The following is a 27,362-nucleotide window of genomic DNA, read 5'->3' as shown; positions in this document are numbered from 1 at the left end:
AATAGTAACTAGATAAAGAGTATGGTCCATAAAAACCTTACAATTTTAGTGGTATTCAATAAAACTTTGTACCTTTCCTATGCCAGCTACAAATCCAATTAGTGTTGGGCAAAAGTTCTCGGTGGATTTTGGCGGCCCTCCAATTGTTTCAATCGGCTATCGCCATCCCAGAGAACTTTACGTCCACCGCTGGTTCATTGCCACTAATTTAGTTTGGTGCCGTGAGACGAAAGACAATTGCACACTGATTACTAGGTACCGTTGTACAGAGAGAGAGGGGTTGGAATTGTTCTATATCCGGTTACATTGTTTTAGTTCCTACGAACTTGAATGTTTACAATTTATAAAATTATATGGAATATTTATTATATCAGTTTACATTACTAAACTTTGGGATTATTTAAATACTTTTTTTAGATTATATGTAAAATAAAATCTATTTCATTTTAGTTGTAAATTACATGTTTAAGTTTTGGTTTTAAAATGAATTCTTGAAATATTAGATGACTTATTACTCGTAATTATAATATGATAACACATACAACACAGCAATCGACAAATACATATACATATTACACATATCCGATACGTAGCATATATCTCTTTTTTTAAGTATATAATGTACTACTTGAATAATGATATATAATCCACTAAATGTTAATCTTAAGACTTTCTCGTTACGTAAGATGAGAACCATTCGGGATTATTCCTTGCCACAAAAACGAACTATCGTTTCGCTGAACAGTTTATCGAAAACCGATACGGGACGGAGCGTCGCCTAACTAAGATTCTAGCTGCCACAGAAATCAAAATATAGACGATAAGACGTTATTATTTGTTATGTACTGGAAGTTTTTACTATACTTAATTTATAAGAGAAAAGTGTCATGGTCTGTGTTTACATTATTTTTCATAACTGTTCAACCGATGTAAATAAAATGCTGTACATATATTTTGTATACACTAAACTCAGTATGATTTTTATTCTGATAAGAAGAAATGAAACCGGGAGATGGCACTAAGGAGTTATCGCCATCTACCGCGTCCATTTTATCTTTCATGGCAAACATTTTTCCTCCAAAACAATGTTAGTTAGTTAAACAGTCTCAGTTAGTTAACATATCTAATAGTTTATCAAAAATTTAAGCCGTTTTAATAATTAGTCAAGAATCAGAATGAGTGACTACGTTCAATTATGAAATTAATTATGTTTGACTATCACTTTTGATCTCTATCTATCTATAACTCATAAATAGACTAATTCTGAAATGTAAAATTTTGATGTTGTGTGTATTCATGTAAATCCGTGTATTATATGAATACTATAATTATATTTGAGTTTCATACATGGAAAATCCTATTTTTAATTCTTGCATTATGTAGTAGTTATTTACCAAAATATAAATATATCTTAAATGTTTTATCGAAAACATAAGTGAATTATAGTCAGTGGAGTCAGCAAAAGAGCATTAAAACTGACATCAATTTGAGTAATTATATTGTAAACTCTATTCAATAATTAAAATTGGTTAGTAATGTGTATTATTAACACCGTTATTTTTAAATGTACTGTATTTGATAACGGAGAAGTAATCCAATAGTTATCGCTTCTTTTCATTCCAATAATGACATAAGAAACAACAAAATACAATACACCAGGGTGTCCGGGAAGAGATACGTACCTAGAAGTGGAATGTTAATGGATTATAAGGGACACCAATATAATTAAACAACAAATATTAAAACATTAGAACTTAATCTTAGAAACGGTAATGCATCGACGGTGAAGTAGGTGTCATAATACATATTGTAATTTGCATGGTGCTGTTCATGTCTATGGGGGACGGTTATCACTTTCCTTCAGGTGGGCTTCAAGTTTTATAAAAAGCTCGTATATAACCTGTCAAGAAAACAAACATTTATCCCTAAATTACTTTCTAGGTATTAAGAATGATGATTTGTTTTAAGATGGTGAAAAGATTTCATGACTCCACAGATAGAATTTAGAATTTACAAGAAAATTGCATTCCGTGAAAATTAAATTGTAATCCCATTTCCCAGGAATGCTACTGAACAAGTTAAATAATGGTATTGTATTAACAAAGAAAATATTTAGACAAGATTACGAAGTATCGTATATTTATATGTTTCTATTTATAGACAATCGAATGATATAGTAACACGTTGTTGATATTTTATATATAATAAGTTTTTCACTGTAATTCTTTATTGTTTTTGTGAGAACAATATCTAGGTTATACTTAATTGTATGTTTTTTTTAAATAATAATAAAATCATTATCATCATCAAATTAGCTCTTAATTATCCACTGCTGAACATAAGCCTCGTCGGGGGGTTTTGCCAATACCTGCAATGCTTGACAGGTGGATTGGCAACCGCAGTCAGGTTTTAGAGATGTTTTAAGTGACGCTACTGCTCATCCCTCGCCGTCTCTTAGTAGTTTTTACGACACCCATGGGAATGGAAGGGGTGGCCTATTCTATGCCAAGATCACACGGTCAATAATAATAAAATAGATTAACTAAATACAAACTGATAGGATTCTATTGATATGATTAGAGAAACAAATTTCTTATGATTATCTAATTTTTTAATCGTTAACTAATTTGATTTCTATTAGTAATATTACTATTATGTAATTGTAGTTACATATATTACTATCCTAATTATCTTGTTTTATTTGAATAGTTATATAACAACATTAGGTACGTACGTACGTACGTAGTATTTTACTTGCTTTAGTACCGTGACGTTGCCTCTCTGATGTAGGCTTGACATTTGAGTGATTTAATGATAATAGATACCTACGAGTACATTTGAAATAAAACGTACAAGCAAAATTGTAAAAATGGTTCAAATTTTAATCTTAGAACATAATTTCGCGGCTCACGCATGCGGAACTCTGAATTGCCTGTTCCTGTGAGAATTTCCAAAGCAAATTTTCTTTTGTTAATGGATTTTTAGTTTATACAGGGAATCTTAAGCACAATTTTATGTTTTAGACCGAGTAATATTCATTACTGCTATTTCTCTATCTCTTTTATACATCTAATTTTTATTGCGCAATTAAATAAAAATATAAAATATTGACTATGTAAATAAATGGACGTGAACGTGACGTTACAAAATCCCGATCATAAGTTTTAATCAGTATAATAAGGGTGCTATATTCATTTGAGATATACTATTATATGATCAACTAATTTTAAACTGCAACTTCGTTCTCTTGACCACGATGTTCAAATTTACTCTCATATCTATATCCCTATATGCTTTCTTTCTCGTGAGTGTCGTAAGAGGCGACTAAGTGAATTTAATGGTTGAGAAATGAGTAGCAGCATCCCTCTTAAAATATCACTAAAACCTAACTGCGATTGCCTTTACAATACCCCCCTAAAGGGGAGGGGTCTATATTCAGCGCGCATATATCGCACGATATGATGATCTATATAGATTTCTATTTTTATACAAATTTAAATAGAATTTATTAGATATTGCCGAATGTACGTAAGTACTATACATTAGAACAGCTAATCCAGCATCCATTTATTTTTTTATGTTGAGTTGGTAATTATCAGGGTAAGGTTTGTATGAAAGGAAATGTTTGAAAAATCGTACGGAAAATTAAAAAAAAATTGATTTAAAAATCTCCACATATAAGATGTAGATGGAAGATTTGGTTAAATTTTTTTCATTAGTACATCCGTGCGAATTCGGGGCAGGCAGCTAGTATATAATATTACTAAGAACAATACACTCATAATTTAGACACTAAACTCTTTAGGCTATATGTTTATCAAAGATCTGAATTAACATATATACATACACTAGAAATATATTACCTTGCTTTCTTAAGGTGTATTAATTTTTTTAAGTAAGTAATTTTAAAAAGGGGGATCCGTGTTTTTTATTCGTGTAATTCGTGTAACTGCTTATATCCATGATTAAATAGCAAACATTTAAATATTTTTAAAATTTTTTCCATTTATAATATCAGTGGGATTATACGATATCTTCACAAATTTTAAATCAATTTCGATTATACTAAAAAAACCTTATTCTAATATGAATAGCGATCTGGTCATCTGACCAGTAGAATGACGTTTGACATAATCGAGTTAGGATCGAATCATTTGCAATGAATAGACATTGAAAATATATGGTAACATCAATTTGACATCTATTCGACATTATTTGATCTTAATTCGATTGCATCGACAATCGACATGTAGATCGTAACCAGTATGTATAATAACTAAAATACTGTCGGATCAATATTCCTTCTATCATTCATACAACCCAAATTCTCATAGATATAAAGTAAGCTTTGTTTGTCTCCCAGATATTCTGGAAATGCCATCAAAGGCATTCCTTGTCTGGAAGCTAGTCACGTATATCCTTATTGACATTTCTCATTTACTTAATAAGGGACTGTGGCAGGCATTTTGTGACCCAGAAGCATTTTATTTAGTTAACTTGTGCTTAGAAACAAGAATTATTAGTATTATATTAAAGAACATAAATTGCATTAAATACAAATTCCAAATTATGGGCATTATGACGTTTAATTTATTTAAATATATGATATTTTTAGGTAATTGCTATCCTTATGTGGTTGCTAGATATGTTTTAATAACTTTAAATTTGTATGCTATTGACAAAATAATAAATTACAACTATGCTCATATTTAACGTCTCTTCTTCTTTTTTAAGAAATATATGTCTATTTAAACAGGACAATCATCCCGTTTTAATGTATTATATTAATACAGAATTACGATACCTCATAACAAAGCTTGCGTGCATTGGTATATAAGTACCTCGCGCGTGATATCCCTGGTATTACAGGCGACAATAGCCTACGTAACCTGTTTACTATCAGACGGGCTGTACGCTTTTTTGCCACCACACTAGTATTAAAAAAAACTTGTGTAGTAATCTATGTTCTGTCTATGTAATAAATTTAATTTAATATTTTCCATCTATTTATTCGTAATTCAATACCAAATATTATAAATATGCATATCTACATTATAAGGATAAAAATCAGAAAATTTCAAAATTATAAATGTGTATATTAAGGTGTTTCTTGAAGTTTTTAATTTAGGAATATATATTACTAAACCATTTTACCTTGAGCTATTACAATATAATAGGACAACGCCGATCGCAATTAACCTAACAAGCGCTTATTGATCGCATAAATACCCTTTATCTGTTTGAACACTGTAACAATGGTTTTGTTTATCAGTCTTTGATTTTTAAAATGTTCCTAAAGCAAAGATCCTAAGCTTAAATTAAGCGAAGCGGTGGTGAAACTCGGCATTCATTTCCTTTCGTTTATTCCATTTCCTTTCCAGCCGTGTAACGCCTTCCACCTCTGAGAGTATATTGCTCATGTGGAATCCAAAGTGAACCGCTTAGCTGCCTCACAATAGAACAGGTTACCTTTTATTTATTTGAAAAAAATCAAAACTTTTATTTCCGATTACATTAGGTTCTAAATGGATACTGTTATATAAATTTATATTATATACATTTCTTTTTCCTGTTTTTCTTAATCAATAACCATATCGACATATATTAACTTGTTCTATCGAGGTATTCCCTTCCCATTACCGACACTGGTGTGCACATAATTCACATTATGTACAAACCAGTGGTATCCGTAACTACAATCAAAACTAAACCACATATTTTTTCACAGTAAAGTGATAAGTGTAAATCAAACTATATTTTTGATGTAAAATTATCAATTTCATTCCGTCGAAGTACAAAGTATACCTAATAAAGTGACGAAAATTTAATATATATAAATAAAGTGAACTAAACAAACGATAATGTGGTGAAAGAAATAGTGATAAAATGGTTTTAGCAAGAACTTTAAATACAGGACCGTTTCGTGTAAAAAGTGTGACAAATAAAACGATATGGGATGACTCATAGTGAAAAATATTATGTGCAACCCACAATCCGATCAGAAGATGATGCGAGAAATTCACGACAATGCTGGGGCAGGCGCAAGCGGCGCGATGGAGGAAAGCGAGGGCGGAGGGAGTGGGGCTGCAGAGGTCGATATGGACGAGTGTAGTTCCCTCGCGTTGCCGCCCGACCTGCCCCCCTATTCCGGCGACTACATCATCAGTGATTACATGGAACGCTTGGGTACACGACTCAACATTCTTGAAACCGAGCTTAAATATGCTTGGCGAGCACTAGATCTTCTCAGTCAGGAATATGTTAGAATGTGGGAAAGGCTGGAACGTTTAGAAGCACTGCTTGCAGATCAACAGGGTGTTATATCAACATTACTAGACTTTTATACATGTCGAACTGTTGCTTCCAGAGATCCCATGACTCGACTTGAAGTGATAAGAGAAATATTAGGCAACGGTACTGTAGAAGATGGTATCGAGGAAGGTTTAGATATAGGACGAAGTTCTGTATTATTAGATCCACAAGAAGAAATAATGGAGTCCAACGAAGCATTTTATAAAAGTTTAAATCAAGCTTATAGGGATGATCTAGTATGTGATGAAACCTCAAGACCACCTTCTCAATTAGATATGATTTGGGAAGCTCCAGAAGAAGCTGATATCGAAATCATACCTTCTAATTCTAGGCAAATATACAGTGCAAATGATTATAAAGATTATTGTGGTATACAAGGAGGTCCTGGCATTAGCGAAAGAGATTTAGTACATTTGTCTACATTAAGTACAATAGATCAAATCACTGTAGATAAATTACATGAATTAGATAGGTTGACAACACAATTACATAAAGATTCGAGAGAGTTAAAAGACTTGAAAACCAGACTTCTTAGTCCAGAAACAAAAATTGCATCAAAACATGATAGAGACATAGAAGCTAAAACACTTGTAGAAGACGGAAATATTATAAACGAACAATTAAAAAGTGTTTATTCTGGAGGAGAAAATTGGGGTATCAATGATATGATGAAAAGTTTTGATGACTTTATGTTGACTATGCCTAAGGATTCTATTGTGAGAGATAAATCTCCATCTAGATTATCTTTAACTGAAAATACAGTAACAGAAAGAACAATCGATTATCTGCCACCAACTTTGTCACCTCGTCGCAAATTTGTTCCAGAAAGGACAACCACAGAACCATATACGACAGTTACTGGTCGCTTAGCATATAGTTCAGCAGTGGCAAATGCTGAAATAAATGCAGCTAAAGCTTCTAAATCTCCAAGTGCAATTTCGAGAGATCGTTTTGAATATAGTTCATCTTACCAGGTTACTGATAATAGACCAAATTATTATTCCAGTAAAAGTATATCTCAGCAATTAAACGATATGTATAAAACAGATACAGAACAACATTCCCCTTTGTCAATCCATGAAATTTATAATGGGTCTACTAGTAACAGCCGACTTGATATGAATTACGAAGAAAATAGACTACACAAATCTCCTAGTCCTCCGCCTCCAGCACCACCTAATGGAGGCGAATTATTTTCTATTGAAAATAACAACGAAACAGCACCTAGTCATCATTCTATGCTTTCTACTCTTCCAGCAGATAATATACGTTTAAGTCCAAGATCCCCTAAATCACCAAAAACGTCGCCAAAACACGTTAAAAGAGACAACACTAATATTGTAGCTGCTAAATCTGATTCTGGATTATCATCAATGAGTGGGTGGTCAAGTCTAGAAAAAAGTCCTGGATCACCAAAAATGGGACGAATTTCTCACGGAAGCCATGATTCTCATAAAATAAGAATCTCATCTCCACAATCAATACAAAGAATGTCCTATGAAATAGACTCTAAGCCCTATTTAGAAACCCTAGTAGACTCATACGTATATGAAGGAAAAAATTTAAAAAGTGATTATAATTTACGTAAAATGGATTTACCCAAAGATGTATGTAGTTCGCGAGACTTGAGTAATTTACAGGAAAAAATTGACAGTGCTTTTTTAAAAAGTGACATACCCTATTCTATTACTGGTCAAAATACACAAGTCAGTAATATGAGTGAATATTATTATGGGAATGAAGCACCTTCAATATATTCTGTGGCAGGTAATAGGCAGCCAATATTTACTACTGTTTATAGTACTCCAAGAGGTATGTTATCTGAAGATAGAAATTTTTCCGAATTATTAGATAGAAATGAAATTACTGAATCTACTACAAGACCTGTAGTAGATTCATATCCTCCAGAGCCTAGTTATCATGCGCAAACTGTTGTAATGTCTGCAGCTAATGCCAATAAAAGATCTCTCACAAGAGCTAATACAATGGGTCCAAATGATCCCAATTTTTATCAAAACGGTTACAAACAGCCTGGACATCGTATTGGTTATCCGCCAAGTAATCTAACAGATGCTTTATCTTATTATCCAACATCAACCAGATATGATTCACCAAAACGAACGTCACTAGAAGATCAACTGTCATGGCAAGGCGGTAGTAGATCTCCTACAAGTTCAATGGAAACATCTAGTTTGAAATCACACTCTTTAAATATCTCAGAAAGAAAACAATTTCAAAATCAATTACAACAAGAATACTTTAAACAACAACAATATGATCAAAGAAATGGTAATATTATGTATGAAAATCAAGGTTATGACAAACAAATAATTGCAGACCACTCCAAAATTAGAAAAGATCAATATGTAGATTCAAGTGGCGTGTTGGTATCAGAATCAGGATACTTGTCTATATCTACAAATTTAAAAAGTAAGCCTCAAGAAAAACAACCAAAAAAGCCAAAACGAACATCATCTCTTAAGTCAGCAATGTCATCTGTAAGTCATTGGTTACCAGATTTACATTTACCTAAAAAACATAGATCACATTCCTTACCATCGGGCGTTGATAATGTGGAACAGCCACAACAAGAAAAGTCATTAAAAGAAAGAATATTATCTGCTCAACGAAGAAAAAAGAAATATCATTTAGTAGCATCTATGTCTGGTTTATTACAAAAAGCTAGACGAAAAAACCAAGCTAGTCATCAATCGTTGTCAGATCCTGAAACATCAGAAACTGAGTGGTCGGGTGGTCGATCTAGTGCCCAATCTGAAGATAGTGATAGTGTATTTTCCGACTCAGCTCACGAAAATAATATGTTTGCTAAAGTCGCCACTAAACCTAAACAAAGAAAGGTAAACAATCAAGATATTGTGGAACAACAGCAAATCATCCAAGAATTACAACAACAAGGAATTGATTATCATGAAGACAGTGAGTGTATAGTTGAAGAAAGTGAAAAATTACCTGTTAGTAATGTTATACCACGAGACAAAAGTGATGATATAGATTTTCATTTTGCTCGTGTGAGTCAAATGAATAAAAATAATATATCAGAATTAGAAAAGTTAGATATTGATACTGATATATCTAATGTCGATTTGTTTGAAGAGGAAGAAAAAGAAGACAATCAGTCACCTGCATCACTTTTTGCTACAGTAGGTGATGTTAAAAAGGCAGCTGGTACATCAGAAGAAGGCCTTAGTGAACTTAATAAATCTTATAGTGGGAGTTCACAAGAATTTGCAGTTTCTCGAGCACTGGGCAAATACAGACTTCGTAAATCAACATCTATTTCAGATGAACATGTGGACGATAATATTTCTCCTCCAAAGCCTGAAACAGAAGAAGAGGTAACTGAAGAATACACGAATCAAAAAGAAAAGAGAATTCGAAAGCAAAGTACCCCTGAAATAATAAGCACTACAGTATCAGAAGAGACTCCTACTTATCCTGAACGAAGTCCATCTATTCAAAGTACTCGTGGAGTTCCAAATAAATTCCAACCTCGTCACCAACAAAGTTTAGAAATACCAAATAAACACGATGATGACGATAGCAAAAGTACTCATTCCTGGCGAAGTGGTTCTCGAGTATCTTCAAGAAGGCAAAGTACTGAAGACAGTATTGATTCTGAAGATGAATGGTACTGCTATGAACTAAGAAAATTAGAAGAAATGGAACATCAATCGCAGTTAGAAGCAGAACGACAGCAAACATTAACCGAAGAACCTGAATTTGAAGAATCTTTATTAGAAGAAGAAAATGAGAATTTAAAAGAAAAAATGTCCTTCGTTTTAAGAGAATTAAAACTAAAAACTGCATCTGTTAAGATAAAATATGACGAAACTCCAGTTAAAGAAACTTGGAAAGATATTACTACATTTCCTGTCATTGAAGAGAAGCGAGATGAAGGTGGAGTCTCTGATAGAGAAACAGATGATGACAAATCATTTGCGGATTCAGGTTCAGGGGAAACTTCTGGGCCAGATAGCCCTGTACAGAGTGGCGATGAGCTTGATGATGATTATGATATGCCACAAATTCATGAAGAACCTACTCCAGTTCAACGGCCACCACCACAACAAGATGCTCCAGCTGGAAGTAAGTGGAAGTTACTGAAGGCATTAAAGGATAGAAAAGCTGAAGAAAAAACTTCAGAAACACCTGCAGCTACAACGCCCTCTACTGATAAGGATAAAGTCAGCGCCGGTGTAAGTTATCTTATGCAAAAGTTTCATGAAATTAGAGTTAAGAGTTAATTAAATATAAGTATAATTGATATAGGAAAATGTCACCGAAAACTTTCATATCAATATGAAAGTTAAAACTAATAGTTAGACTGATGATATATTCAATGCCATTGCAAAAATTGTTTAACCTGCTTTATATTTCCTATCTACATAGGATATCCATACTGATAGTCGTAGATGTGTAATTTGTAATCATTATATTAGAAGTCCATCTCTATAATTAGGTATATGATAATAATAACTGAAATCATGATTTAAATAAAGTTGTTGTAATATTAATTACAACAAATATATATATAAATTTTGTTATATCATACTCATTTACATCACGTAAAGTTATTGCGGTTGTGAACAAGTAATTAAAGTAATACTTCAACTTTTTTTTTAACATCCAAATTCAAAGTATTAAAAAATATTGTAGGATGCTCCAATAAACAAATTTATACTATTATAATTCTTTGTCCTATATATTATTGAGGCAATAATTAGGTATAAATCAGCGCAATAGATATTAAGGTCTTTCTATATACGTATATGGGGTTTTTATATAATGCTTAAAAGTATTCAAGCAAAATAATAATACACGATTTTTAAAACGTTTTGAAATGCTTACGATATTTATACTGTTATAAGAAATAATCGTTACATGATAATAAATCAGTATTATGCATATGTTATTTAATTATTATTCTTTAAACAGAAGTTATCACTAGCTACTCGTATTTGCCTAATAGTTTTTCATTCGCCAGTTCTAAAATAATATTGGGAACATTAACGTACAAATAATCACTCATTGTCATATCATCTCATATCAAATATAGATATTTTGTTTTTATTTAGAATATCACTCAAATCAAATCAAGAGATTATCATAAATTAACTATATGAATTAATATGTTCTTAAAGATGCCTATTCAATATTGCTTATATATTTTATGGGAGGATTTATCACTTCATTTCAGTAGAAAAAATGTTTCTTATTGAAAGTAAAAGAAAACTTATGTTACAGCATTTCTTATTACTCATTACTTCCAGACAAACGAAAATATCTAGTTATTTTTTATAATTTACATTAAGATAGTTATGTCTTCGTAGAGGTTTGCTTATATATGAATTATAATGATGCTGATCACGTTATGAATGTATTTTAACTAGATCACACAGCCTAGGATAACGTATAGCTATTTACACTTACATTAATAAAAGATAGCTGGCACTTTGTGTATTAACGTAAATATTTAGTGGAAGGTTTTAGATGTTGAACGGTATTAAATAGCATAAAGTATTGTATGGGCAGATCGATTTGCAAATTTATATATAAAAAAGAGTATAGTCATTTCCGAAATATCAAATATTCACTATCATGAAACTATTATGCTTCAATCAGAACAGAATGGTAGTAAAATATGTGTTAATTTCACTTCACTGACCTACATTCTGCCCGCAATATTATAATTGTTAAAATTATTAGATACACGATATGTATTATTAATTCTCCATTAATTAAGTGTTATTTTGCTTCGATTACTTTTTCATGGTAACATGTTGCTAACTTTTTAATTTTAGATTCAAAATTTACTATCCTATGTACCTACATATATAAATTACAATAGCTTACCAAATGTTTCCATACACTCACAGTAAATTATTCGAAATGCTATGAAATATTAATCGAAGTAATAAAGTATACTGTTAATATTGTTATGCAATATGTAATATTATTTATTCAATTTTTTTTTTCATTAAATTGTTATTGTTTTTATTTTTTTTTTTTTTTTTTTTAATAAAATTTTTTTTGTTTGTTTTTAGAATGGCTCCGGCGGATTTAACGATCAAGGTGGCCGCGGAAACGGGTAAGTGACATATTTCAAATGGAAAAGTATTATTTCGAAAAGGTTTTCATTAGTGATTGTCATTTATATAATGCTTTTTTATATTTTATAATAAGTCTTTTTTGAGTTGATAATAAAATAGAAAAAAAATCACAAATGCTGCGAGTTCCATTTGGGTGATTTAAAATAATGGTAGTACATTTAATTTTGTTGTATTCTGAGAACATTCTGTGACCATGGTGCTATTCATATTTGAGTGATTATCACTTACCATCAGATGGACCATCAGTTCACTTTATTTAATATTATGTAATCAAGAATTTTAAACTTTGAATAAAATTAAAAAACATGGTCATAAAATGTTTGAATTGTTTTTAAATTTAGAAAGCATAATTATTTGTATTGTGTTCGTAAATGCAATTTTAATATAAAAAAAATTATAATACTATTTTTAGACATCCAGGCGATAACCCGTTCTACAGTAATATCGACAGTATGCCAGATATCCGACCGAGACGAAAATCCATACCCCTTGTTTCTGAACTTGTAAGTATACTTCACTTAAGACTAATATAATAGATATCTCTTATTATTACAAATCCGATGGAAGTAATCTATATTTTTCTTAACCGGTTTCAAGCCACTGTGTTTCAAATTTGAATGACATTGAATTTATTTCTTTCACCAGAATATGAGATGCAGCAATCAATAAATAATAAATTTTGTTTTAAAAGAACATTAACTGGTACCATAGTATCCGTAGTTTATTAATTTTTAATCTATTTTCACCAAATTATATAATATTTTAAATTAATTAATTAATTATAAGCTGTATTAATTAAAAATTTTATTAATTTTTCTTTTTGTTACTTTATAGTTCTAAAATGAACAATAAATTGAACAAAATGCATTTCGTAAATTATAGATCGAGATTTTTCTGGTGAAGAAAATTTGTAGACTTTTCGAGGATTTTTGATATTTTGATGGTGTTTTGAAACTGGTCGTAAATGTATAAAGCTCGCATCGACGTACGCTTCCTGAGGCTTAGTAATACTAGGCGCGTAATCAATGTTTTCTTCTATAAAAAATATTTTCACCCTGAGTGTTTTGAACAATTTATGGAGAGTTTATGGAACTGCTTTGTAATCTATTTCTTCTTTAGATAATCATTATTTAACAATGATATACGTCTTACGATTCGAGGTTTATGTTTTTCTATGTTGATGTTTATATATTTGTCATTATTTTATTAAATACCAAAACAGTAATAACATTGTTGTCTCCAATGATTGTTCAAATTAAATAATAATAAAAAAAGTATTTTCGAAAGGCCTATGTCCCTTCTCTCTTCTTTGATGTCTCTATGTTACCTGTAAGTTTATGTGTCTCCTTTCTAACTTTCACTATTTAGATGGCCTAAATTTAGATGATATACCAATCCCAACTAACCTCAATCGTGTAAAAGATAAATTAGGGGTCACCAGCAGCTATAGAGGAACCATAGACACCAAATGAAAATTCCTAATTAAAATTAATAATGTCATTGCATTTTACCCCTCACCACGGACCTGCAGGTTCTCAAGGTATTTCTTTCCCAATAACACTATCATTTCTATGCATGCAGTTCTTATTGGCAGTGAAAAGGGAAATTGTATAACCGCAAAGACTGCTTTGGATAATATTTTCTCTTTTCACATTTATTGTATATAGTATGCTTGCAATATTTATATTTAAATATTAAATTAACTCGGCCACTGCATGAATCTGCTTTGTCATGAAATTTTTTAATGGTCACATATTTTGAATTATATTGAATGTAATTTATTCACTACCAAATAAATTGATTATAGTTATGTACGTATATTATGAAGGAATAAAATAACTGATATTAAAAATTCCGTTCAGAGTATGCACGTGCTTGCTATTAAATATTCATTCGACGAGGCTTTAATATCACAGTATCATTTTAATGAATGGAAAGGTTTTATAAACATTACAAAATATTATAACAAACATTGATTCACTTTTTCAATGTTGTGCCTTTGTTTCTATACATTTACACATATTTTTTTTATTTTACCGCACACTTGAAATTTGCTGCAACATTTATTTTTTAATTGGCATATTTTATCAATACATTGTACATACAAATGGTTGGAGGTACATATTGTTTTTAGAAATAAGAGTAGTATTGAATTTCATCAAAGTTCGTAGAATAATTTCTTGTAAATTTAAAACAAGCTTGAACAACAGCTTTAAAGCATGAGTAGATTGAATTGAAACTACTGTAATACAATCAAAATAAGTGATAATTTATTAGAAGTGTATCTGATAGTATTTTCTCGAAGACTATGTAGGTAGGCATACACAATCAGCTTTTCTATAGTCAGACTTTCAATTTTAATACTCAATATTTTAATACATACATGCCGAGCTTGCCTTTTTAAATTAAAGTTCATTACTCTCTACTCATTTATGTTTTGAATGTTTAGACCATGGCTGCTACAAAAAGGAATGCAGGTTTGACGTCGGCTGTCCATCGAGCAACACTGAATGATGAAGAATTGGTAAGTTCATTAATTTTACATTGTAAATGAATTTATATCACTAAAATAATCATAATTTTATTTTTATTCATTTTATCAAAGTGTCACATTAATAAAACAAATATTTACCTCGGACATTGTTAAATAAAGTTGTTATTTTATTTTATATTTAATATTAATTATTATAATTGGTTTCAAGCTGATCTTCATATTAATTGGAATTTATGAAAACAAGGTAGATTTATATTTTATTTACTATTCTAAAGACCAAGTGTGTTACAGAAAATGCACGTGTACAAGAAGACTTTGCAAGCACTCATTTATCCAATTTCTTCAACAACCCCACATAACTTCGTATTATGGACGGCAACATCCCCAACCTACTGTTATGAGTGTGAAGGCCTCTTATGGGGTATAGCCCGACAAGGAGTCAGGTGTACGGAATGCGGCGTCAAATGTCACGAAAAGTGCAAAGATTTGCTCAACGCCGACTGCCTACAGAGTAAGTGGAGCTTTGTGATGTTTTCCCTTATCTTGATGTATATATACTGAAGATTGTTTTCAAAATAATTTAAACTTGTTTTTTACAAAAATAATCTATCATAAAATTAGATTGAAACCAATCTTCGCAAAACACTAATTATTGGATGTTATTTGATGAAACATATTTAAATTAAATAATAGAATGAAACTTAATAGAATTTTTAACATTAGTAAATAAATATTCAGTATTGGTTACAGTTACTAAAAAAATAAATGATAATTACTTTCATTCTATATATATATATATATATATATATATATATATATATATATATATATATATATATATATCTACTTTGTAAAGAAAAATACGAGGTGTAGGTAAGTTGAAAGCACAAAACTGTAAAATAAATCACGCATAAGACCGTTACTTTATAGGGATCTGAAATTATTTTAAAAAAACTGTATGTTGAATATTTCAAGTGGTTGCGAAGCACAGTTCCCTTCTTATTAATCTCAAGTAGATTCGAGAAGCACTTGACGGGTCAGTCATTAGTTCATAGACAACATCTTGAACACACACCGTCAAAGTGTTAAATCAATATTTAATTTAAAGTTAAAAGGAATTTCGATAAAGGAAAATTGTATTAACTCTTTAATGTAAAAAAAAAAAAGTTTGAATTGTATATAAAAACAGAGTTATTAATATAACACTGTAGCTAATATTGGATATCAAGTTAGCTGATTGCAATATATCAATATTATCACGCACGTATTTCCTCGTGGAAGTCGTTTATATGATGTTTTATTGGTTCGTATTTTGCAAGATATGAAATACATACATGTTTATTCTGTTAAATACCAAACTTATATATAATTAACTGGAATAGGTCAACAAACTTAAAGCATTTAAAAAGTACTTTGTACTTATCTGTTAATACTATAGTATTTGTATCATATATATCATGTAGTTGTAACTTAATAATGTAATAAAATTGTGACTAAAAGAAGTCAGTACATAAAAAATATTAAAAAACAAAAAAATAGTATCTCTTTAAAGTGACGTTCTTTTAATTGTGTAATATTTAAATATAGTTTATATTCACACATTTTAATAGACATCGTTATCTAGGTGATGATAAAGGTAAAACTGTTAACGTCAAAGGTGTCGTCGTAGCCAACTTTATGTCCTACATTAGTTCGATTTATGTGCATGAGTAAATTTTTGCATGCGTCGATCCTACATCATAGGTTGATATTTTTCACGTATTAACACAATCAGGATCATTGACAATATCAATTAATGACACTGATAGTGGCATCATGAGGATTCACGTAATTATTTAATGAAATTATCTTAAATGTGTTTCTTTTTATTGATGTGGTCTCTTTCTTAACTGTGGTGTTTCTTTTCTTTATTTTTTCTTCATATTTTATTGACCTCATATAATAAATTAGCATGACTTTTTGTCCCTTTTAATCAATAATTTGTCCATTGCTTTATCGGTATGCATGGCTGTTGATTTACAATTATACATACCTACATTATATTTTCTAAATTTTATGGTTCCCATTATAATATACGGTTTTAGAATGACATTGCACGATTCATATTATGTGAGCAGTCACATTTAGGCAATTAACGTAATAACTTCATTAATTATCAAAATTTAGACATCGACTGCACGCTATTTTCATTTCTAGTCTACACTTTGAAGACAAACAGTATTGTATCTTTAATTAAATTTTTATATATTATATTTTAAAAATTATTATACTATTTCATAATGTTAGATCGTAATAATATATGTTATATTTATTTTTACAAAATTTATTTTATGTAGGTATCGTAGTTATTTTCTAAATGTTCCTTAAGAATATATTTTTCATTTAAATCAATACGATACCTATATTATAAAATTATTAAATTTTTTGTTATATTTTTAGGTACTTTTTTGTTGTTGTACGAGTATATATTATTTACTTTTATTTAAGGTATTGCTATATTTTTTATGTGCAAGATTTTCTAAGTACCAACGTTTTCAAAGTGTTGACTAAATATATAGAGTAGATAGGGTATTCGGTACTGTCATCCGTCCATTTCTTTCGGGTTGCCCCGCCCAGCGCCGAAACTTGTTAAAGCCCTTGTTATACTATATTACTTAAGTTATACTTTTCTATAACCTACTTTACATTCTACACTGTCTTACACACCGCTCTTCTAAATGATTGATATAGAAGCTTCAAATACACATGTGTTCAAATAAATTCGACAAAATCTCACATGTTGTAAAAATGTGCCTGTTAGCGATGTGTGCACGCTATCCAATGTCTGTCCACTTCGATATTATATGTGGTCCTTTAGTTTACTTTATATTTAATATTACTTTTTATAGACTTCCACATTTCTGTGTTTTATTTTCACTATCTTTATGTTGTTTATTCTGAATCCCTAAAGAAAGTGTGATCGACGTAAATGAAATAAAGAAATATAATAATGAGAATAAAATGCGATGAAAATATTTGTGTTACTAACAAACAATACCTACTAATACATACAATAAATACAAAGGGTATTTAACAATACAATCCTAGCATTTCAAACAGTGACTTATTGGTATAAAGAAGTATTAATGATCCCAAAATTTAGTTACATTTTTTATTTGATGGGATTGTATTCAATTTACTCTATAGGCGCCGTGCTCAGGTCCGCTCCGGCTAGCGCCGCTCGAGGTCACCAACTTGATCAGATCTGACATCGGTTATATCATTGCATTTCAATACAGTCGTAACTTTGAATTTTGAGTTGGAATCTAGTCAGGTTGTACCCTGGAGTGGCCGTAGCGGTCGTGGGCGCGGGGCGGGGGGGCCGTCCCGGCGCATCCCGCGGTATCCGAGAACTACTTTGGCACCGCCTGAGCAGTGTGTTTCGCAGGGGCTGCTGAGAAGTCATCCAAACACGGCGCTGAGGACAAAGCCAACTCTATTATTACTGCCATGAAGGAAAGAATGAAGCAACGAGAACGGGACAAGCCTGAAATATTTGAACTCATCAGGTAATAATTATTCAGTAATTTAATTTTACTATACAAAACATCGGAGATTTGGATCTCAGGTACATTTAGTGTTGATTTTCCATTAATTTTTTTTTATTATTATAATCATATTACTAAAGGTATTATTATTAGGCACTCATATGACTGTGTTATCTATATTAAGCATAATCATTTATAGTTTTTTTAAGACCTGCTCAGCATTTTGGTGAGTCTTTTACTCCAATATTTAAAATAATTACTGTGCAGTTAGTAGTTTTTAAATAACCTTTCTTAACTTGAATATGAATTTGTTTTTATTTTATTAGATATAACAAATAAATGTCGATACGATTCTTTATGTTAAAAAAAAAAAACATATAGCGAAATTGCTGATAGACGTATGTATGTAACAGACGCGTGTTCAGCATCGAAGGAGAGGGGCATGGACAACACATGAGCACCGTGAAGCAATCAGTCCTCGATGGCACATCGAAATGGAGCGCCAAAATCGCCATTACAGGTTCGAAGCCGCGACGCGGCACTAACCGTTCATTCCCACAGGAGTTCCCGAGACAGCGCCGCTGGAGCCGCAACGAGCACTACACAAACACACGTGACACTAAACTTAATTCCATCTTTCGTTTCATGTGGCGGCCAGGAGGACTTTTAACGTCGATCCAGATACTCACATTGACAGTCTCGAACAAGCCGAGCAAATCACTATAGAAGGAACTTCGAAATGGTCTTGCAAGATTGCCATTACAGGTTTGCAGTGGTCTTTTGCGGCTACGAACCGCACGCTCGCAATTTTGATTCTATTAGACTGAAACTCTTCGCCTGAATTCTTTGCTACTTACTTTTTGAAATCTGCTAATCACATGACACTTTTTGAAAATATATTTTATATTAAAAATTACTTCATTCCTTTATTAAATTCATTGTACCAAAATAACGAATTTTAAATCGAAAAGTCCTACGGTGTTTTGTTTCAAGTCATGTTGTTAGCAGATGTCAAGAGACACTCTATTGCATAATATCTTACTTCAAATACTAACCCAATTGAATCACGGTCGTTAATGCACCGCCTCTAATCACTCCCATCGACAACCGTAGCCTTGTATAATCATTTACACAAAGGAAATTCCACGAATCTAACACTTCACTGGAGGAATACAAATGTATCAATGATAAAATTCTGCTCACGCACACAATTTTTTTATCCCTCGAACACCAAATAACACAAACTTGTGTCACATTTATTTAATGATGATTGCAAAACTACATGGAGTCAGCAGCACGTCTGCTAATTTAACATTAATTGCATGGGTTTCACAATTTAACAACAAATCACGTGATATTTTTTTCAGAACTATGGAGATCTGCATGATGAAAATGATTTGATTAAATTGTATAGAAACAATGAAACGCATGCAGAATGAAATATCAAAATGCCTTGATATTATGATAACTAGGAACTTACAACTGTACTTAATATTTTCTGATTCGTGAAAATTCCAATACCATTAGATCGATACCCGTGCATATCTTTACACTTCTTCTTTGAAACTTTCTTCTTGGTCGAAGTTTGCATTAGATACTCCGATAATGTAGGCGCTATGTTCAACTTGTTTTAGAAATCGATTTTGGGCATAGGTAGTAAAAGTTTGGTAGTTTTGCAGCTAGTGTCTTCTTTTATGACCCCCAGCCCGTTTTGACCACAGTACACCCTGTTTATAGAGATTCAAGGTATTATTATGACTAATGCTTTCCTTGGTAAGTTTTCTAAATATAGGTAAACAGGTAAAACAAATTTTTAATTTTATAATGTATTCTAGATATAAGTAAAGGTTTATTCAGAAGATGCGTATAGCGTTAAACATATGAGACTACCGAATATTTGAACACGTGAAAGTCTTCGTTATATATGATCATAAAATAATCGTAAAAAGAATGTGTTACTCTCGGGAGATTTGCTACGAATACGTTCACCAAGATTCATTCAGCCGCACCACGGGATCGTCTAAAGAAATGGTCTTATATGTTATTATGTACCACACTACTTCTTTTACATGTACCCAATTTTATTAACATTTTTAAAGAGAAGATAGATAGAAGATACATGTCTATAAAAGTATGTAAAAATAAGATTGAAATATTTATATATATATTAGAACTTGATGTACCGCATACTAAATTGGCCCTTTGCGGGCAGTTATTTGTGCTCAGGGTTTGATCGCGAAAGACAAGAGTGGAACTTCAGATCCATACGTCACTGTACAAGTAAGCAAAGTGAAGAAAAGGACGAGGACTATGCCGCAAGAGTTGAATCCAGTGTGGAATGAAAAATTTTACTTGTGAGTACTGCATTTACATTACATTTTCTAAATGCTTGTAAACACTGAGGCCAATTTTGAAACACTATTTTCTACTGCGATTTAAAAAAATAACTGTTTTGATTTTAAAATATTATAATATTATACCAATAGTCGATTAAAAAATTATCTTTTGTGTAATTAAGTTATATTATGGCAAGACAAAGAAAGAGGCTTATTTTTACAAAATGCCGTTCTACTTTTCAAATTCATAATTAAATTTTATAATTTCACATGTTCTGGCTTTTGAGTACTTGGCGTTGGTACAAATGGGACCTTATTTATTGTAAGAAAAATAAAATATTATTTTATCAAAAATACATCAGCCTTTTCTTTAGTTTGCCATTTGAAAATTAACTGCATTTCAGTGAGGAATCTGAATAAAAATTAAAGGTCTGCTAGTTGAGATAGATGTATACCAATTTTCGAATTTTTTGTTTACCTATTATACTATATCTGTATATTAAATTGTCTTTTTAAGTTTATCTGTTTATGCAAAAAAGTTGTATTTTCAAATAAAGGAATTTGACCAACGCTAAATGGAAGCATGAAATAGCAAAGTTAACACAAATGTAATTGCGAACACTAACGAGTAAAATCTAAATGGGTTCGCTTTGTATCGACCACAAGGCCGCCTGTGTTGACCAAACTAATACAATATTGTTACACATCTAGACTGAAATTTAATTTTTAAGTAATTTCCAAAACAGGAAAGTTTTCTATTTGCTTATATATTTTAATTTTGATTTTAATAATTATTTTTCCACACAATGTATAGGTACAATAGGGTTTATTATATTATATTAATATATTATGACATGTACATATATTGATCACATGTGATTGAATACCTTGCATTTTTTGGCAAAATCTTGTGGTCCGGTTAAACTCTTGCTTGTTATATTTGTTTACTTTTTCCCACCTATAAGATGCAATTTATAATAAAGACAGAGTAATAAATCACTTATGGCTACAAAAGAGGATAATAGACAAGAAAATATTATACTGCAAAGTTTTTGAATGATGGGAATTTAACGCGGTTACTTTAATGTAGATTCAGATATAAAGCTTTTGGTACATTGTGTGTTTATATTATTTATTTGCATTTTGTCTCTGCAGCGAATGTCACAATTCTTCAGACCGCATCAAAGTGAGAGTATGGGATGAAGATAACGACCTCAAATCGAAACTTCGACAAAAATTAACGAGAGAATCCGATGACTTCTTGGGACAAACCATCATTGAGGTGGGTGCTATAAAAATAAATATTTCTTTTTTATTTGACTATTGAGGCTCAAATTAGGTAGCTCTGGCGAGCTGAAGACTATATAAGCCTATCGAAGTAGTATGGCCAAACTCCTAAGTACCCTACAAGTTGACCACAGTGATCTCAAAAAAAAAAGATTTTTTATCAATTATCTATAAAAGACAAGATCTGTTTATTATTGAAATGGCAAAAAAAAAGTAAATTAAGTACTAGTTTCTGATTTTACATCAATAAAATTCACTCTAAGTTATTGCTTAAAGATTCTGTAATACAGGTAAATGTTTTCAAACAAAATAATATTTAGGTACTAATATATTTATTGTTTAACTAAAATATAATTCCAGCCAAGTTTAGTTTTATATCAACGTATCGGTGTGGTTTAGTTAATAATCACAACACAATTATTGTTACAATAAAATAAAATAAAATAAAATAAATAATAAATTGTTATTGTTAAAGTGTATAAAAGTTATTAAAGTGATTTAGTTTTATGAAATAATATTTCAATTTAGGTTTAGGAAATAGTAGCTTTCAATCTAATTTTAATTCTTTAATCTCTACATTAGGTGCGAACATTATCCGGCGAGATGGACGTGTGGTATAACTTAGAGAAGAGAACAGACAAGTCCGCTGTATCTGGGGCAATTCGTCTACACATAAACGTTGAGATCAAAGGTGAAGAGAAGGTGGCTCCATACCACGTTCAGGTTAGTGATAGTAATAATAAACTATATGGCTGTTATTATTAAATTGTAATTACATTTATTAACGGCGACTTTTATTCCAATGTTAAAGTTAATAGGTCCTTTATGTGAACGAGATATTGAATAATATTTTGAATATATCTTTTAATAAATTAATAGCTGTTAATAAAAAAGAAGCACTTATGGAACTATTACACATTAAACGACTAATTGAATGACCAATGTGCAAGGTGTTAGTCGATCATGCACGGGCTTATTAATGACTTTAGACATAGTACATATGGAAGAGCATATTCCCTTTCAAAAGGCCGGCAGCACATCTGCAATGCCGTTGGTGTTGTGGGTGACCACGGGCGGCGGTAGTCACTTACCATCAGGTGAGCCGCTTGCTTGTTTGCCCCCTGTGTTGTAAAAAAAAAAAAAATAAATATGCATAATGTTAACAGAGATGTAACTACTAAGTTCTTTGCGGGTTCTTCCCAACAGATAACAACTTTCTGAGCTCTACATATTCATAAAAAATCGATTCAAAAGTGCTTGTAAACAAGTCTTATTTAAATAAAGATAATTTGAATTTGAGAATATGCGAATAATTAATTATAAAATAGATATAGTATAAATGGCGATTTTTCCTAATAAAATATTAAAACGCAAAGATATATAAGTACTTTATATAATATTATATTTCTATGTATATCAATAGAAAGTAGAATATTTTTATTATTCTAAGTGCCCTCTGTAAGAATACTCAATCAACTATTAGTGGTGAAGGGACATATAATACGTATCTATTATCAAATTTTATTACAAGCATGATATAATTAATAAGTATAGTATTTAAAAATCTCTCTCCATTTTAAGAATTCCATATAACGTCATAGTAATTTTAAAATATATCTTTAAAAACTCTGTAAAAGTACTGAAGGTGTATTAGTAGATTTTAAAAACAGATTAAAACTTTTTAAATTCAAGATTGGGCTCTCGGAAACTTAATCCGCTTGAGGATTACCTACATGAATCTTCGTCTTATAAAATTAGAAGTTAATGGACATTTTTACTATCAACTGTAGCAAATAAAGTACTTCACGACACGATTTTTTTTTTTCGTTAAGATATAATAATAAAACAAATTGTTTGTATTTGTATAAAAGTGCTTTTAATTTGACACGATATAAGAAAATTAATACCGTCTATGTACGATTACGCACATTTTACTTTTCTATTATATTATACTGGCTTTTACTCACGACTTCGTCCCTATGACCGGGATACGAGTATGTTCATTGACCAAGATGAAAAGTAGCCTATGTTTTCTTTTTCCCTTATAGTATATATATATATATCAAATTTCGTGATTGGTTAAGATATTAAGACGCTAAAATGTAACAAACAAACAAACGGATTAAGTACGTAGTAATATTTATGGTGACAACAATAGTTTCCAAAACGATTTGTTTTCATTTCTCCATCGCGTTATCCCATATGGCAAATCAACAGGTCCACGGGTTGGCACCATGCCTTTTGGCCGCCAGCCAACAAATCCATAATGACTATGTAATATTGTAATTACTTATCAGGACGTAATATCGAGCGAATTGTCTTTTAGAACAAAGTGTTACGCCATTTCAGACTAATATAAAGGCGGTTAAACTGTTTTTAGTGAAAATCGGCTATTTTTATAAACTTTAATATTAGATTATTGTACTTAAATATTGTATGATAATAGAACATTGAAAAACTTAATAAGCAAATCTGTTTAGATATTTACGAATGATTGAGTAATAAACATCGGAAATACTTAGAGATATATCTGTCCTTTTTATGTGTTCTTTGTCATGTGGCCCCGGCAAAGAATGGACTATCCCTTTTTTTCTCGTGGGTGTCGTAAGAGGCAACTCTCTTTTCATTTAAGTTTCCTCTTGTTGGTACAACTAATTCATGCATCTTCCTCCAGCCAGCTCTATTCCAGGCCATATCTTTTATCGCCCTATACGACATGACGCCTAGTGTAAAGAGGCAACTAAGGGAACTTAATAGTCGAGGGATGGGTAACAGCGTCTCCCTTGATTCATCGCTAACTACGGCTGCCAAGTGCCTACCAATCGTGGCAACTACTGGCAAAATGATACCCCTTATGAAGAGGGCCTATGTTCAGTAGTATTATTATTATTTATTTCGTATTCCATTTCCCTTTTCCATTGTTTTGCTTATCTGTTTGTTCCATTATCCATTCCATTACCCAAAGGTTTTGAAAAGATTGCTTTCAACAATAAGAACGCCTTGTTGCATTCATACTGGTTGCCTTTATATACGATACTGTTACTAATATGTATTTAAATGTAAGCAAATATGGCATACTTTCTCTCTCTCTTTAATCTGTTTGGAAAAAAATATTTAGTTTCACTGATATAACATTGCCTGAATAGGATAATAATGATTTTGATATCAGCCTGTATCCTCCGAGCTTCTATAGCCTTCTTTCTGATTCTGTTCTCCTTGCTCTTACTTCCATTACATTCTACTGGTGTTTTCCCTTGCACTGGTTTTCAACAAAGTTTTTATTATAACTTTTAATGAAAACGACCACTAAAGTTAAATTAAATGTTAGATACATTTTTTAATGTAACTAAAGAAAAAACTGTACAATTTTTTTTTTTTATTTGAGAGAATTCTCATATAAAGCCACCATATAAAGAGCTTTTGTCCTTACATTTTGAAATGTAAACATAGTCTTATTAATATTAAAAATGTGAAAGTGTGTAAAGATTTTTGAATGTATGTGTTTAGATATTTGTGTATTTATTACTCTATTATATATACTTTAATGACTAAATTGAAATGAACGACTTTTTTATTCAACTTAGAGTGGCAAACAAGCTGACGGCCCACCTGATGGAAAGTAATAACCGTCGCTTACAGACATGAGCAGTACTATGTTTCGCTCATGATAACTCCCATGCGTTGTTATTCATGCTTGCGTGGACAAATGCCATTCGAATTTGAATGAATGTTAGTGCAAAGATGGACCATAATATATAGGACATTTTTTATCATAATTCACGCAGGCAAAGTTTTAGAAAACGTTTAGTAATAAATATGACCCTGATAAATGGACGAAATCACGTGCACAGCGATTAAAATAAAAAAAAATAAAAAATTTATACGCTCATATTTTACCTTTATAGCCTTAATTGAGATAATATATTAATATAAAATGTAAATAACAAATACATTTTTTAGATGAACTTTTGTGAGTATATAAGTGTATAAGTACACGTAAGTTTCGCCGTTTCAACATTTTTGATCGCGTAACTTCGTAAAGTTTCCGAACACCCCTCGCTAAGATCCCTCTTTTATCTTCTAATTCAAATTAAGGTAATCGTTTATAACGAGCGACTCGTGTTCTACAAACAATCGAATCTCTCCTACCTCAGAAGAGAAACAGATGCGGGCACCAAATGGGACAACTTTCTTGAATAAATGCGAAAACTTTCTTAAAACCACCAAACTATGCTAGCTAATATAAAAGTATAAATTACTCTCAATTCGCTCAGTTTCAAATATATAGTGGTCAGTGTATATGAGTAAATTAATTTTAATTAAAATTCTTGCCTTTATTATTTGCGGCGTATAAAGCTAGTCTTCATAACACTTTGCTACAAAGAATTTCAATTTAGCACGTTGTGTTAATGTTATTAAAAATATTCTAGTTTTATTTTCCGTTCACAGTAGGTATTATTTAAATTTAGTTTGTGAGAAAAATGTCTTAAGAGTGGATAAATAGATTTTTTTTATAAATGAGTAAAATGACATTGTGGAATAATCACACGGAAATTATTTTATAAAATTATAACCCTTTAAATTGTAGCTGCCTATGAATATATTTTAGTTTGGTTATTGTTTTCTATTCTCAATTTTTATATAAAAAAAAAAGTATGCATGCAAAAAATGTTATTTACTAGATTTTACCCGCGACTTCATCATCATCATATCATCCTTTAACTGTCCATTGTTGAACATAAGTCTCCTCCTTGCGGGGTTTCTCCAGTAGTTGCCACGCTTGGCAGACGGCTTTAGAAATGTTGTAAGAGGGAAGCTGCTGCCCATCTGTCGCCCTCCCCTAGTCGGTACTTATGACACCCACGGGAACAGAAGGGGTGGGCTATTCTATGCCGGAATCGTACGACCCATGTGACCTGGGACTTCATGTGAGGCTAGAATATGTTTACTGACCGGTAAAGTAACTTATATCCTTGTCCGCATATAGTAGGTATATGCTAAATTTCATAGTGCCAATCACTATGAAATTTAACATATACCTACTATAGGCATAGTGATTGGTTAAGCCGTTAAGACGCTATAAGGTAATAAATAAACAAACTTACTTTCACATTACTAATAAATAATAGTAAGGGTTACTAAGAATAATACGAGAAAAATAAGGCTATATAATCTTTATTAATTGCTCTGCAAAAAACAACATTGAAAAACTAAGACACGAATAAACACTGTCAATTTCAAAAAGAAATACTGAATACTTTTTTTTTTAATTTAA

The 27,362-nt window shown here is 31.1% G+C and overlaps 1 protein-coding gene across 7 annotated transcripts in view; it reads left to right on the top strand.

Annotated features, from left to right (window-relative positions):
• The window catches only part of LOC113510787 (protein unc-13 homolog B), a 296,246-nt gene that overhangs the window by 223,477 nt on the left and 45,407 nt on the right, over positions 1–27,362 (top strand). For 2 of the 7 annotated variants that reach the window (XM_052902511.1, XM_052902512.1), the window contains exons 2-11: positions 5,729–10,529; positions 12,378–12,421; positions 12,856–12,946; positions 14,893–14,967; positions 15,229–15,448; positions 18,353–18,485; positions 18,878–18,984; positions 20,677–20,818; positions 21,956–22,082; positions 22,670–22,810. In XM_052902511.1, coding sequence (XP_052758471.1) covers positions 5,979–10,529; positions 12,378–12,421; positions 12,856–12,946; positions 14,893–14,967; positions 15,229–15,448; positions 18,353–18,485; positions 18,878–18,984; positions 20,677–20,818; positions 21,956–22,082; positions 22,670–22,810 — 5,631 coding nt within the window. In that variant the 5' untranslated portion in view covers positions 5,729–5,978. Of the gene's footprint in view, positions 1–4,895; positions 10,530–12,377; positions 12,422–12,855; positions 12,947–14,892; positions 14,968–15,228; positions 15,449–18,352; positions 18,486–18,877; positions 18,985–19,122; positions 19,230–20,676; positions 20,819–21,955; positions 22,083–22,669; positions 22,811–27,362 lie in introns of those variants that run through there. The other 5 variants (XM_052902517.1, XM_052902516.1, XM_052902515.1 and 2 more) reach the window with 4 other exon arrangements.

This window comes from Galleria mellonella, unplaced genomic scaffold (assembly GCF_026898425.1).
Source record: "Galleria mellonella isolate WM207_F2 unplaced genomic scaffold, CSIRO_AGI_GalMel_v1 utg905, whole genome shotgun sequence".
Taxonomy (NCBI): Eukaryota; Metazoa; Arthropoda; class Insecta; order Lepidoptera; family Pyralidae; genus Galleria; species Galleria mellonella.
Note: the sequence above shows the minus strand (reverse complement) of the source record. Positions and strands in the feature narration are given on the sequence as shown.